General features: G+C 34.0%; 1 protein-coding gene across 4 annotated transcripts in view; it reads right to left on the reverse strand.

Moving 5' to 3' along the window:
* Positions 1–13,448, reverse strand: part of LOC118269237 (uncharacterized) — a 178,695-nt gene that overhangs the window by 63,777 nt on the left and 101,470 nt on the right. For all 4 annotated transcript variants that reach the window (XM_050700428.1, XM_050700430.1, XM_050700421.1 and 1 more), the window contains exons 2-3: positions 11,066–11,176; positions 9,838–9,970 (exon numbers count right to left, since the gene is read on the reverse strand). In XM_050700428.1, the coding sequence (XP_050556385.1) occupies positions 9,838–9,970; positions 11,066–11,141 (209 nt within the window). In that variant the 5' untranslated portion in view covers positions 11,142–11,176. The remainder of the gene's footprint in view (positions 1–9,837; positions 9,971–11,065; positions 11,177–13,448) is intronic.

The following is a 13,448-nucleotide window of genomic DNA, read 5'->3' on the forward strand; positions in this document are numbered from 1 at the left end:
AATTCTCTCCATTTATAAAACATTTCCTTTTTATTTTCCATTCCCATTGTACAGGATCCTAAACAAACAAAAATTTAGACTTATCAATATGCTGATAACCGTAGGCTTTCTATAGCATTATGTGGGGATAACACAAACAGAGGAGGAAACCTCAGAACTCTGTCGGTACAATAAAACAAAGGATATCGTGATATGGTACAATAACAGTACCTTTATCAAATACCCCATGGCCAAGCGAGGGTATACCGAAACCCACAGTCCTTTGAATGAAAACCTATTCAATTTATTATCTACTACAAATCATATGTTTGCGTATAGTTTTGGGTGTAGGAACTTATGTGGTTATGTTTCTTTTGTACATAGTATTTGATAAGGTATGAAATGGTTGGAATTAATATGTGTATCAAAAACGGTTTGATTATTTTAGACAAGTTTTGATAACAAAGAGAATATTAGAAAATATTTCAATTGTTAAATTGTTATTTTTTTGGGCATTATCATTATAATATTATTCTGTACAATATAAATTATAAGAACAAGAGCTGTATCGTCAATTATTTGAAGAAATAAATTGTTTTAAGTTTCTTACATTTTTAGTATAATTTTAGCTTTAATATCTAGCATTTATTTCATTGAATGCAAAAATAAGTCCATTTAATTTAAGGAATAAACTCAATCCTCACAGCCTTAATAGCCAAACAAAAACATTTCGTAAGTCATGTACCAAAACGTCTAATTTCCTACCACATCTTGTTGACTCAACACCGTTATCGTGTATTCACCCACACGTTTCACCAGACGCGATTGCGTGAGACAGGAACAAGATCTCTCCTAGAAATTAATTCGTACAGTAAATAACACACACAATCATACAAAGGTTTAAATTGTTAATTGTTGGTAATATTTTGGTTCTACACTGACAAATTGCTTACAACACACGTTCAGTGTGACTTGAGGTAGAGAACAGTTCCTTATATTTTGTAACACCTGAGTTTTCTTGTTGTTTTGTAGTAGAAATTTAAGCATACGAATGTAGATTACTTAATGTAGCTCTCAGTTATGCATATATTAGCCTAAAAAATAAACTTAATAATTTTCTTTATTATATTATCGGCTAACTCACGTACGGTAACTGTTTGATGAGGAACTCGACTAGTTTCAAGCCATGCTATTGCTAGAGGCTCATATTCATGAGCAGCATTCCGCGACACACGACGCGGCGATTGTCGCGCTGGTAATAAATAATTTTCAATAAACTGCTTTAAAAAAACCGACTTCATCCTCCTGTTTTTGAAAGGCCAGTAAAGTTGTTACTAAGGTTAGCGCATTTAAACAAACAAATCCTTCATATATCAAGTATAATATTAATATGTGAACCTGTATATTATCAGCAAGTTAACTTTAAATATACTTAGTCCTACCCGTAGCTACGAAGAGCCTTCAGACCACCACAGGTGTAGCCCAGTAAGACTGATACCGACCTGAAGCTGCGGATTGCCTACTAAGTATCAAAATTAAAAAAAAAAACAGAAACAAATTAATTTAACCTTTACTACAGGAACGTAATAAATGACGTGCATCTGCTACTCTTCAGCGTAAAATCTAATTAAGTCGTAAATTAAACTTGAACATAAGATGGATGAAAGTTAAGTTTTTAATTTTTTAAACTTCTTTATCTACTTAAAGTTCGTACTGGTGTTCTTCCTGGATATGCCACGGTTTGTTTAGTAAGTTACTCTGATATTTGCTGTCTTCTATTGCTATATAAATACAAAAGCTATTATAGTTTTTGTCGCAAACACGACACGTTGTAACAGATCTCAATTATTGGACTGTACAGTCCAATAATAACGTAATGCCACTGGTGTTTCGGGTCACAAAAAGTGAATATGCCTATTGCCATTGTATATATAACACGCAACTTTTAACTCTACATATACCGTTAATAAGATTTATTATTCCTTATACTGATACCATATTGACGTTCAAGGCTTTTGCCAAGTTTGCACTATCGGAGCGATATCAGTGTTCAATGTTTTCCTTCCTTGCTTAAGCGCAATATTGTGTTATAAGGGTGATGTCTAGGTATATCAACAATATACATAACACTGTGTGTTTGTTGTGGCTGGAATATTTAGTAATGTACGTATGTAATGTTATGGATATGTATGTTATGGATTTATGTTTGAAACTTACCTTGGCTATAATGACTTTACCATGGTTTTCAATGAGTTATTCGTCAGTTAGACTATAAAAATACAGTTTTCCATAATCAAACTGCTAAAGACGTGATCGTTGACTAGACCAGAGACATGGAATACTATATTACTATTATATACTGAATTGAACTAAGAACCCCTTACTTAGTATTTGCATTTAAAACCTCTTGATATAGGAGGCAGATATCAGGCACTATCTATATGCATTATTTAATAAACATTGAGCAGGATTTAATACAATTAAATATCAAAATTCAAACAAATAATAACACAAACAATTAACACTAAAATTCAGTCTATCAATTATATGTCTATCACAAGCTAATTAAAACAAACACCAGCGATTTTCAATTACTAAATGTTTCCGCCATTACTACTCACCCCACGGCACGAATCATTGAATATTTTAGAATTCAAATGGAAAGGTTAAATTTATTGTACATTTCCAAATGTTTTGACTAAAATCAAAATGGTATGATAATGAAAACGATAAATTATACTCTATTTGAAGCTCTGCTAAGTAGGTATTTGTTAGACGAAGATTTCATTTTGTAATTAATTTCATACAAGGTTTCATCAAGCCTTAGTAAATCTTTTCATATCATAAGAAGTAAGAAAGAAAGAAAATATTACGAAGATACATTATAATATCTATCTGTCTTTTTTGAGGGAGAAATAACATCCAATCACTTCTCTCTGCTCTCGGTGAGGCGAGAGGAAGTGACTCTTACTGACTAAAAACCACCCCGTTCCTACTTCTAAAAAGGATAGAGATTTCCATAGAGTTATTTTTTTAATAAACTTTGCACTGCGTTAGTATTTTCAGGAGAAAATGTGGAAAACACAAACCTGAAACAATAATTGTGGATTACACAAAGAATTGCTCCGTGCGGGAATCGAACCCGCTACACATTGCACTTCAGCCACCGTGACAACAACAAATTAGTGTGTTGCCTATTAGGAATTTAGGAGTTGTTGGGGAATCGGGGATTGGGAAGGGGGTTTTTGGCCTCCGGTAACCTTACTCACACAACGCAAGCGTTGTTCCACTTCAATTCAGTTTTTTTGTGAGGCCCTGAAAGACTAAAATATACATCAGCTTAAATAGCTCCATCCATCTATTCATACGCTACTTCAAGCTGATTTCATATTTCCATCTACAATTTTGGTAAGATGGCACCTAAAATAAACTCAGATACAACTGTGACTTATGACATGTCCCGCCAAGCAAATATAGGACATAAATACAAGCTTACACGATCTAGATTTATCATCCGCCGAGAAACGAATTATTCAACCCGTTGCCAATTTTTCAAATGTTTTGTTGTGTTTATTTTGTATAAGCTTTTAACCACGACTTCGTTGTTGATGAGGTACGTTTCTCAAAGAGAATATTTATATTTATGATTTATGTTTTAACACATATATAAAAACACATGTCATTTTGTATAAGCTGTATAACTAACCCTATGAAACGAACGTATGATTTTATGACATTAATTATTTTATTAATACACCTATTTAATTTACATTCATTTTATACACCTCTAGGTTACAGAGAGTAAGAAAAGGAGGATCCTTCGAGCAGGCGACGCGATCATGTCTGGCGGGCTTTCTGTCCAACAATTGTTCGTTGGGATTTTCTATCCATTTTTTACGCATGTAAACTCACATGTGTGATGTAGGATTTATGTCATTATCCGTTTGATTAATAATTGGTCGATTGTTTATGTGCGACTTCTCTCATCTGCCACCTGCCATATCATTTATCGCCACAGATTCATGTTATAACCCTTTACTTTTCCACATCCTCATATGGAATAATATCTGGATTCAATGTCCTTAAACCTAGTTGATCCAATGTGTCATTCAAATATACAATACGTTTACATTATATTTTTGATTTAAAGAATTGAGCGTAAAAATCATAGACGGACAGAATTTATTCTACCTAGATATTTACTACAGAAAAATATTCTTCTTTTAAATTCGACATCAAAATGTCAAATATTATTGTGTTTTCCTTACGATTGATGCGATCAAGATTCTTTAGTTTATATTGCGTCTAGCTTATACATTATTTTAAAATCTGCTAGTATTTTGGAGATTGAGGAAAAGTTATTATTTTTAATTTATGTATAGTTTAAGTGGGTCACAGCTGTAGTTAATGGAGATTAATGGTGATGTTTTAATTTATTGAGTGTTAATAAACAATGTGCTGATATTTACAAAATATCGATTAATCTTCGCTTTTCAATCTAAGTGATTGGCTATATGGTATTATTGATTATAACAAATTATTTTGATAACGAGTTATTAGCCTAAAAATCCTTTCAAATCTTTTTTGTGATGATATCTTTTTATTATTTAACCAGTTTATACCCAGTAAGTGTGAAAGAGCCGTGTAACTGCACGAATGGATCTGCATAACCTAAGAGATGTGATGATGTGTTTGGTGTGAATTGGCCTCACAGAAAACCGACGTGAAACAACTCTTGAGTTGTAGTTCGTCGTGCGAGTGCAGTTACCGGAGGCCTATTTAATCCCCTCCCCTTCCCAATACCTCAACAACCCTTAAATTCCCAAATGGACAGCAACGAGCTTGTAACGCCTCTAGTGTTTCGGGTATCTATGGGCGGCGGTAATTGTTTACGATCAGGTAATCCCACAGCTCGTTTATCGGCTTTACCATAAAAACAAAATTCCAGCGTATTTGTGTAAAAATAATAACATTATTTTTTCACCAGGTACATTTTACCGCTAACCGTTTTCTTTCTTTATCTTCAAAAAGAATTCGCTTTTCAACTCGCGAATGTTTTTGGGGGTAAAAATAACTTCTGCCGTGTTATCAGTGACGCGTAGTTTTTCCTTACCTTTGGTTTTTCTTTTCTTAAACCGAAGTTAAAGTGCTGTGAAAATATAATGACATTTTTATCTTCTGAATTTAGGAAGGTATTTTATTGTTTTGTGTTAGGGTATTGCTTTTGTACGTGATAGCTGCAAATGGATTTGGAATTTATAGAATTATATTTTGTAGAATTTTTGGTTTATAAACTTCTCAGTTCATAAATATTCTTTACTAGCTTCGCCCGCGTTCCCGTAGGATAGAAAGTATCCTATAATTCACGTCAGCTCATACCCGGTCTATAATATAGAAAATTTCTTCAAAATCCGATCAGTAGTTTCGGCGTGATTAACGGACAAACATCTAAATATCCAAACAAACACATTTATAATATTAGTGTGATAAATAAAAACCTTTAATATAATATTGGCTCACAATGTATTTTTACTTTATATTATATTCAAATTGAAACCGAAAATTAGATATAAATGAAATCTGAACATATTATTAGATTCTAAAACAATGAACTTAATTTAATATTAATAAAAATGGCACTGGCTTAATATACAAACAGCTTTGTGCTGTCAATTTGTTTTTAAATATACGAAAATAAAGAATGATTGAATATATTTTGTTTAACTAGAAAATTCTAATCTACCCTTCAATCAAATTGAATGTCTGTCCGCCTACATTTTAAATGTTCTAAAACCAATATACAAACACACTATGGAACTGTAATTAAGTGAAAAAAAAACAGAATAGAAATCGATTTGAATTGCAAATCGAGATAATGAACATTCCACGTTTTAACGTAATGGTAGTAAGTAGGTGGACATCAACGTCAGTGTAAAACACTCCGGAGCTGCGGACTACCTAGCGGGTCTACCACGGCTCCGGCTCGAAATGCAAGAATATGAACAGGGTGGATTTTGGTCATTAAGAGTGTAATATTCCCTCTTGCCTCGCCCTAAGCGGGAGAAGTCATTGAATGATTTTCCACTCTCAAAAAAAGATGTGTAGAACACTGTATATGTGATCAGTTAGTTTTAGTAATCAATCAAGGAAACCACAAAGAAAGAACGAACAAAAAATTATTAAACTTGTAAATTAATCAACCATATTTTAATATTTAACAGTCTTATAAATACCGAAACATACTTGATTACGAATACATTCGTGATTCTTGAGCTATTTATTGCGAAGCGGAAACCTGAGTTCCCCTTCTAAGTGAAATGTTCAACAATGAATTATGTTGTATGTTTGCACACTGAAAGCGTTAACAAGGTACCATGTGTTACCAATCTACTTATGTATTAATCTACCTATGTGTTATACAAGTAGGGTTGCCATGCATCCGTAATTTTCCTGTCATGTTTGGAAATCTTATGGAATGCAGGGCGAATTCTAAGTCGTGTTCAATTTTTACACATCAAACTAACTAAACAATAAAAAAATATACAAAATAAACTGCATGTCTGTTCTTCAACTCTTCTTCACATGTACGTCAAAATTTTGAACGACAGGGTTTGCTAATCGCCCACCAACCTACATTGGGCAAGCGTGCTGTTTAATGCTAAACCTTTTCCGTGCAGGAAGAGACTTTGGTCAATAGTGGCCACTAATAGGCTGTTGATATATGTACCACAAAAACATTTCATGTTAAATGTTGCCAAGACGAGACCATATAGCTCGCACTGTCAAAAAGTAATCAGATCCCGTGTAGAGCCAAGTTTCTAACCCTACATGCCCAGACCTAAATCGATAAGCCCTAATTTCACACTCAAGTTACGGGAAATTCTACAGCCATAGCTCGTACTGCGTAGTTCGTAGCGCGTAGCAGAGTTTTTACGCTATAATCTCGTAGGCGTGCAAACCTTGGACGTAACTGGCGAGTCGGCCGCACGGACTTTTTGCTATTCGTCATATGGGCTTGAGCTTAAAAATCTATTCAATCTTCTAAACTCTTTCCGTGCGGCCAACTCGCCAGTTACGTCCAAGGTTTGCACGTCTACGAGATTATAGCGTAAAAACTCTGCTACGCGCTACGAACTACGCAGTACGAGCTATGGCTGTAGAATTTCCCCGTAACTTGAGTGTGAAATTAGGGCTTATCGATTTAGGTCTGGGCATGTAGGGTTAGAAACTTGGCTCTACACGGGATCTGATTACTTTTTGACAGTGCGAGCTATATGGTCTCGTCTTGGCAACATTTAACATGAAATGTTTTTGTGGGATTTCATTTCTTTTTGTAGGTTGCTTATGATAGAAAGATAAAATGAGCGACAAATACAAGTATTTTTTTGTCGCTCATTTTTTCTTTTTTTTTTTGGGGTATAAGTACTACTTAATTGCAAATACCTACTTATTCAATCTTTGAATTTCTTAATTAAATTTGTGAGAAAATTGCAAACGTAATGCTAATACTTTTTATCAATGAAAATTAAAACACTAGTACCTAACTAAACCTTCACCTACTAAACTACTAAATTTATAAGAAAATTGCAAACGTAATCCTAATACTTTTTATCAATGAAAATTAAAACACTAGTATATAAACCTTTACCTACTAAACTACTAACAATTAAATATTAGGCAAATGGTTTTTTTCTCCGCGATAGCAAACTTTTAAATCACCGAAATATTCCGAAAATTTTTCATTCAACGAGACAACCGTCAACGACGTCTGCCCTCGCGCGTCTGCCCGCGTTCGGGTGCCGCGCTCGCTGACGGGCCGATTATTTTTAGCTACTGCGCGGGGACGAGGGGGCAGGCGGCGGGCGTTGGCGCATACTATACTTACGATGCTTATGTTCAAAAGTATAGGTTGATTAATAAACACTTACCGAAGTGAAGTGTAGTAATATTATTCATATCTAAGTACTTATGGGTAGGATAATGTTTTGATTTGATGAAAAGTTTGTGTTCTATGTACTTGTGTATAATTTTCAGATCTCAAGCAGGAAATAGGGAATTAAGTTTCCCTATTTCAGATTTTTACCCCTCCGCGGCCGCATTCAGACCTCTAGCGTCAAAAGTTGCGGAAGTCTCGAACAAACTTTCACCCCCTAGTTTAAGGGGTTGGGGGGTAAAAGTTCCAAGTTTTAGGATTTTTTTGTTGTTTGGGTACTAATACTAGCTTACATACCAAATTTCAGTTTTCTAGGACTTCAGGAAGTACCTTAAGAATTTTGTTGATCATCAGTGAGTGAGTGAGTGACGAAATCGGGGTATTTTAGATATCAATAAAATCTAAAGTATAAGAGCTATGCAATTGAAACTTTAGAGGTTTATTAAGTCTACCACTGACATTATACCCTGAAAATTTTGTTTATCTGGTATAACCCAAACTCAAGTTATGAAGGTTCAAAAATACGACGAAGCGCTTCGAGAAAAGGTAGGTAGTGCCCTTGCGCTTGCGCTTCGCTTGGCTCGTCTTGGCGGGGGCACTACCGTGCCCCCAGATGTAAGAGGGTTTGCGAATTCTTTTTCACGATGCGTAATGACATGAAAAATAGATGTAAAATGTAAGTTTGTAATTTTTCGTCTATCAGAAATTGTCTTCGTAATAAATTTTGATCTGGGTACCCTTAATTTATACATTGTGTACGTTAATAATACGTGTATTATAGTTATGTAATCAGCTCAGTGTTTCGTCAGGTGCAATGCAACAGTTTTGAAAGACCGTATTATGTACAATTTCACCAGAATTTAGTAGTCGAATTATGTTGCAGTTTAGTTTGGAAATCCATATTTTAGTTTGGGTTAAATACTCTTAAAGGTAGCAAAATTTGTAATAATTTTAAGCAAACCAATTGATTTTTATGTTTATCACATAATTATTTAACGAGGAACTCGACTAGTTTCAAGTCCTGCTAGAGGCTCATATTCATGAGTAGCATTCCGCGACACACGACGCGGTGACTGTTGCCCAAAAACTTAATAACTAATTTAATAGGTCTCACGAAAGTTTATATGTATAATAAACGTTATACAAATGCTACATTGTTTAACAAGCTATCTTACTAACATAACTACACCATTTTACGTTAGATTTTGCTGAGTCGCATAAATCGTCGCGTTCATCTTCACGGTCTATTGTCGTAAGAATTATTTTTCATCTCTTGGGTTTAAACAATATTTAATACTGAACATTGACTATTAATACTACGTTACTAATGTACTAATAAGAAATTAGTGTTAGGTACACAGACATACTACTAACACATAAAGCTGAGAAGAAAGGACAGAGACAGACAGACAGATTGCAACAGAGAACATAGGTAACTAGAGGAGTTTCGCAGAAACTGGATTTTGATTCATTAATGTAATTTTTTCATGCACCGATATTAATTTCAGTACTTACAACAGTCAGTGATATACGAAATGGTATAATTATGTGAAATCATATCGAACAGTTTATTTGAAAGTCTTAAGATGGATCCACATCTGACAAATGCAGCGTGCCGTTCACGAAACGTTTAAGAGTATGTTGCGAACTGTACGCTTAGTACGAGTTTGCCTTCGATGCTCTAATTGGTTGGTTTATTCGCGCCAGCCAATCACAGCGCCCAACTTCGTTGTTTTTGTTGTTTCATTTTCGTTCAACGTAAAACAAACTCTTACTAAGCCTACTTAAATGAACGCACGTAATAACAACAGCGCATTCGCCAGAAGTAGACACGTCATAAGACCATCAAATCAACAAATTAGTTTTAATAATCAAAACTCCAGTCTGGAAACTCCTCAGTCACAAATTGCAAGCCTCGATCTTACCTCGCGTCGGAAGGCTTGTATGTGACGTCATATTTCTCCACGAGGTCTGCCGTGGTGGACCAGGAAACCCTCACCGTGGTGGGGTTCAGGAACGTCACGGTAATGTTCTCAGGCACTCCGGGGCCCATTGATCCTGGAATTATGTATTATTTTATTAAGGAAGAAAAAAGAAAACTTGTAATTTTAAACGATAGAGTGCAAATGGACAATACATCAGTGTTGCAGATAGACAATAATATGAGAAGAAGAACAAGTACCTTTTAAATCAAGGTTGTTGTGATTTTAAAGAATGAATAGGTTTTATTTTAAGTTAATCATTGATCACTGCATGATTTTTTTCTACTCATTAATCAATTATTGTACCTGTTAGTAAACCCATTTTTCACTAATTACGTAGGTATGTTTTAGGACAACTGAATCAAATAATTACTGTTAGTGATTGCTAACAGATCTTTTATTGCAAAGGTTAAAATATTGTTATTAAAATGTTATAATATATGCACTCCTTTCAGTTATTAACAACGCTACATAAGCTCCCCCGTCATTTATATTCCCTTCAACAGTTAATTGATCCTAGCTTCTGTATTCCGTGGATTGATCAGAAACACTTTAAAAGTTTGCAACTTCACCGCCTTACTGGAGTAGTCAGGTACAGATCGAGACTAGATTTCCTGAGGAAGAGGACCTAAAGTGGGTTTAATTAAGTGATAGCTGCGGAGTTACCAACTTCTTGCCTTGTTTACTAGAACTTAGTGCTTACAGCTTTCAGACATTTCTTTATTGACTTGTTTCTTCAGATAGGTACCAAAATAGTAGTTGCTGATCTTATTCTGATAGATTTGAAGCGATACATTTAATTTAGTACTAATGATAAGACTTAAGTATATGTAGAATTGGAATGAGTTTTGTATCTATTAATAAAAGATTGATATTATGTATTTTATATAGCTTTTTAAACAAAATATTCTAGAAAACATCTCTACTATCATGTCTGACGTCAAATACGTCGAGCGTATCATCGGTCGTACTGACGTATCATCGGTTGAGTGTGAACGGTCAACTGTTTTCTATACATTTTATCTGTTCTGGCGTTACGCGACGCATGTTCCGTCAGATATGAACCGACCCTAAGTCCGCCTAACTTTTTTTCTTAATAATGGTCATAATATCAAGAGTCATATATCTATGTTTAAAAACGATAAAAAAGTACATAAAGGGGTGTACAGACCGGCGTTCACGAGACGCAACAGCAACGAGAGCGCGAGTGCGACGGCGGCGGGTTGCGCGGGCGGCGCGCGCCGCATGTCGCGCCCACCCCACCGCTCATGCCATGCCGCTTCTGCAACAAACAAAATATTATTATTAAAATTAGTTAACAATGTATGTATGTATATATTATATACACTTTCTGACGTACGTAAAGGAATACAAGACCAAGAAAAGGGTAAAACTTCTGAGTCTGTTTCGATATTTCTTCTCAGAATAGTCAGATAGGACATGCCAGCTTCATCAAACTAATTTTAAATTATCAAGTAGAAGTAAAAATTCAATATAGCATAAAAATATTATTAAGTCGCATAATTCGAGTATCGAGAGAATGCCCATGGCATTAAGTCCGCCAGTTTCATCAAAGTACCTATATGTGCAATAAAGTTTAAAATAAATTAATATTAAAATATTAAATCCTGTACGTATACATTATTATAATTATGTAATGCTTGATTAATCTCGTAATTACTGCCGCATGACGTAGGTAATGAATAAATAATGCATGCCACAATTACCCGAAATAATCCGCCGCATTCAATTAATTTCTCTAAACAAACAAATCGACATGGAAACTCATTGCTCTTACAATAACCACATACCAATTACATGTTAAAATGGTATCAAATAATTAATTTAACTTACAAAACGGTAATTTAATTCTAATCAACAATTTAACTAGTTAGAACTGGTTTCAACTTGTTGCTGATTGGTTGAATGATAATTCTCAGCTTAAAGCGACTTTGCTCTAATTAGTTCGGTCGCACTGTCTGTTCGTGCGTGTGAACTCAGCTTTACTTTATATTGTTTGATCATTAGCAACTGTTTGTAATATTTATTTACTTGAGTTGAAATAATTTATGTTCTACTAGCTTTTGCCCGCGACTTCGTTCGCGTGGAATAGTGACTTCCGGCAAATTTTTGGTTTTAACCACATAGTTCCCGATCTCGCGGGATCTCTTCAAAAATGAGATGTGGAAGATATTCCAGGGAATTTGAATTTAATAGATGTATACTCACTTAGGGCATTGAAAAAATAGTTTAAAAACGGACTTAAACTAACTTAAAACTAAAGAAAGCTACGAATTACGAATTTATAACAATTAAAAAAGAAACTATATTACAACCTATCCTCTATGCTATAATAACCAAGCTTAAACTAAATAATTTAAAAGAAACGACTTAAATCTAATTAAAAAAAAAATTAGACTTACAATTTTATTAAAAAAACTAACTACAGTAACTACTAATAATCGATATCAAACTAAACCTACGAAATAGTTTAACCAAAAAACCAGGAAAACCCAACAAATAAACTTATTAATTGACAAATACAACGAAACCAATTTAGAATATACGAAACAGCAGGACCACTACAGACAAATAATCATACGACTGATAATACACTTTTTCTACGATAGTACCGAAGCGCTCGGCCGATACCCAACCAAATGAATGTAACGAAACCATAGCGCGATCTATTTCGATCCCAACGCCATCTATCGAGGATAAAGACAACTTGGATTATTTATTTATACTCCGTTCGGGCATTTTCTTTGTACTAAAAGTTTAATTATATTGATATTATTTTTTTCATACCTTTTTACTATTTATTTACTTTTTTCGATGAATTAAAACAATAACACTCGTGTAACGATCGACATTTATCTATACTCCGTTAGAGCATTTTCTCTAAATGTTTTATTATATTGATATTATTTTTTTCATACCTTTTTACTATTTATTTACTTTTTTCGATGAATTAAAACAATAACATGAACCGAAGTCGTGTAACGATCGACATAGAATTATTTATAAATAATTTATTTCTTATTTTTATTTTTTGATTTTTGAAATAAAAATATATCTATGTCCTTTCTAAGGTTCTAAACTATATCTGTACCAAATTTCAACCAAATCCGTCAAATAGTTGCGGAGATTAATGGTATAAGCATAGAATGTTCGACGTGATTCTTTAATTTGACATAACTTTTTTATTTATGAACCGATTGACATGAAACAAACACTAAATGTAAATTTAAGCATCCCACAATATATTCGTGAAAACCGCATCCAACTCGGATCAGCCGTTTCTGAGATTAGCGCGCACAGACGAACAGACAAACAGACAAACAGACAAACAGACAAAAAAAAAGTTAATTACATTTTTGGGTTCGACATCGACATAACAATAACCCCTGCTATTTTTTTTATTTTTATTTTCAATGTACAGACAGCACTTTTCTACGATTTTATTATATGTATAGATAGATAATTATTTATTATTTTTTGGATATTACTCATATTGTATAGTGTAACAGGATCTGGACTTATTATAGTAGGGA

Source organism: Spodoptera frugiperda, chromosome 2 (genome assembly GCF_023101765.2).
Source record: "Spodoptera frugiperda isolate SF20-4 chromosome 2, AGI-APGP_CSIRO_Sfru_2.0, whole genome shotgun sequence".
Classification (NCBI taxonomy): domain Eukaryota; kingdom Metazoa; phylum Arthropoda; class Insecta; order Lepidoptera; family Noctuidae; genus Spodoptera; species Spodoptera frugiperda.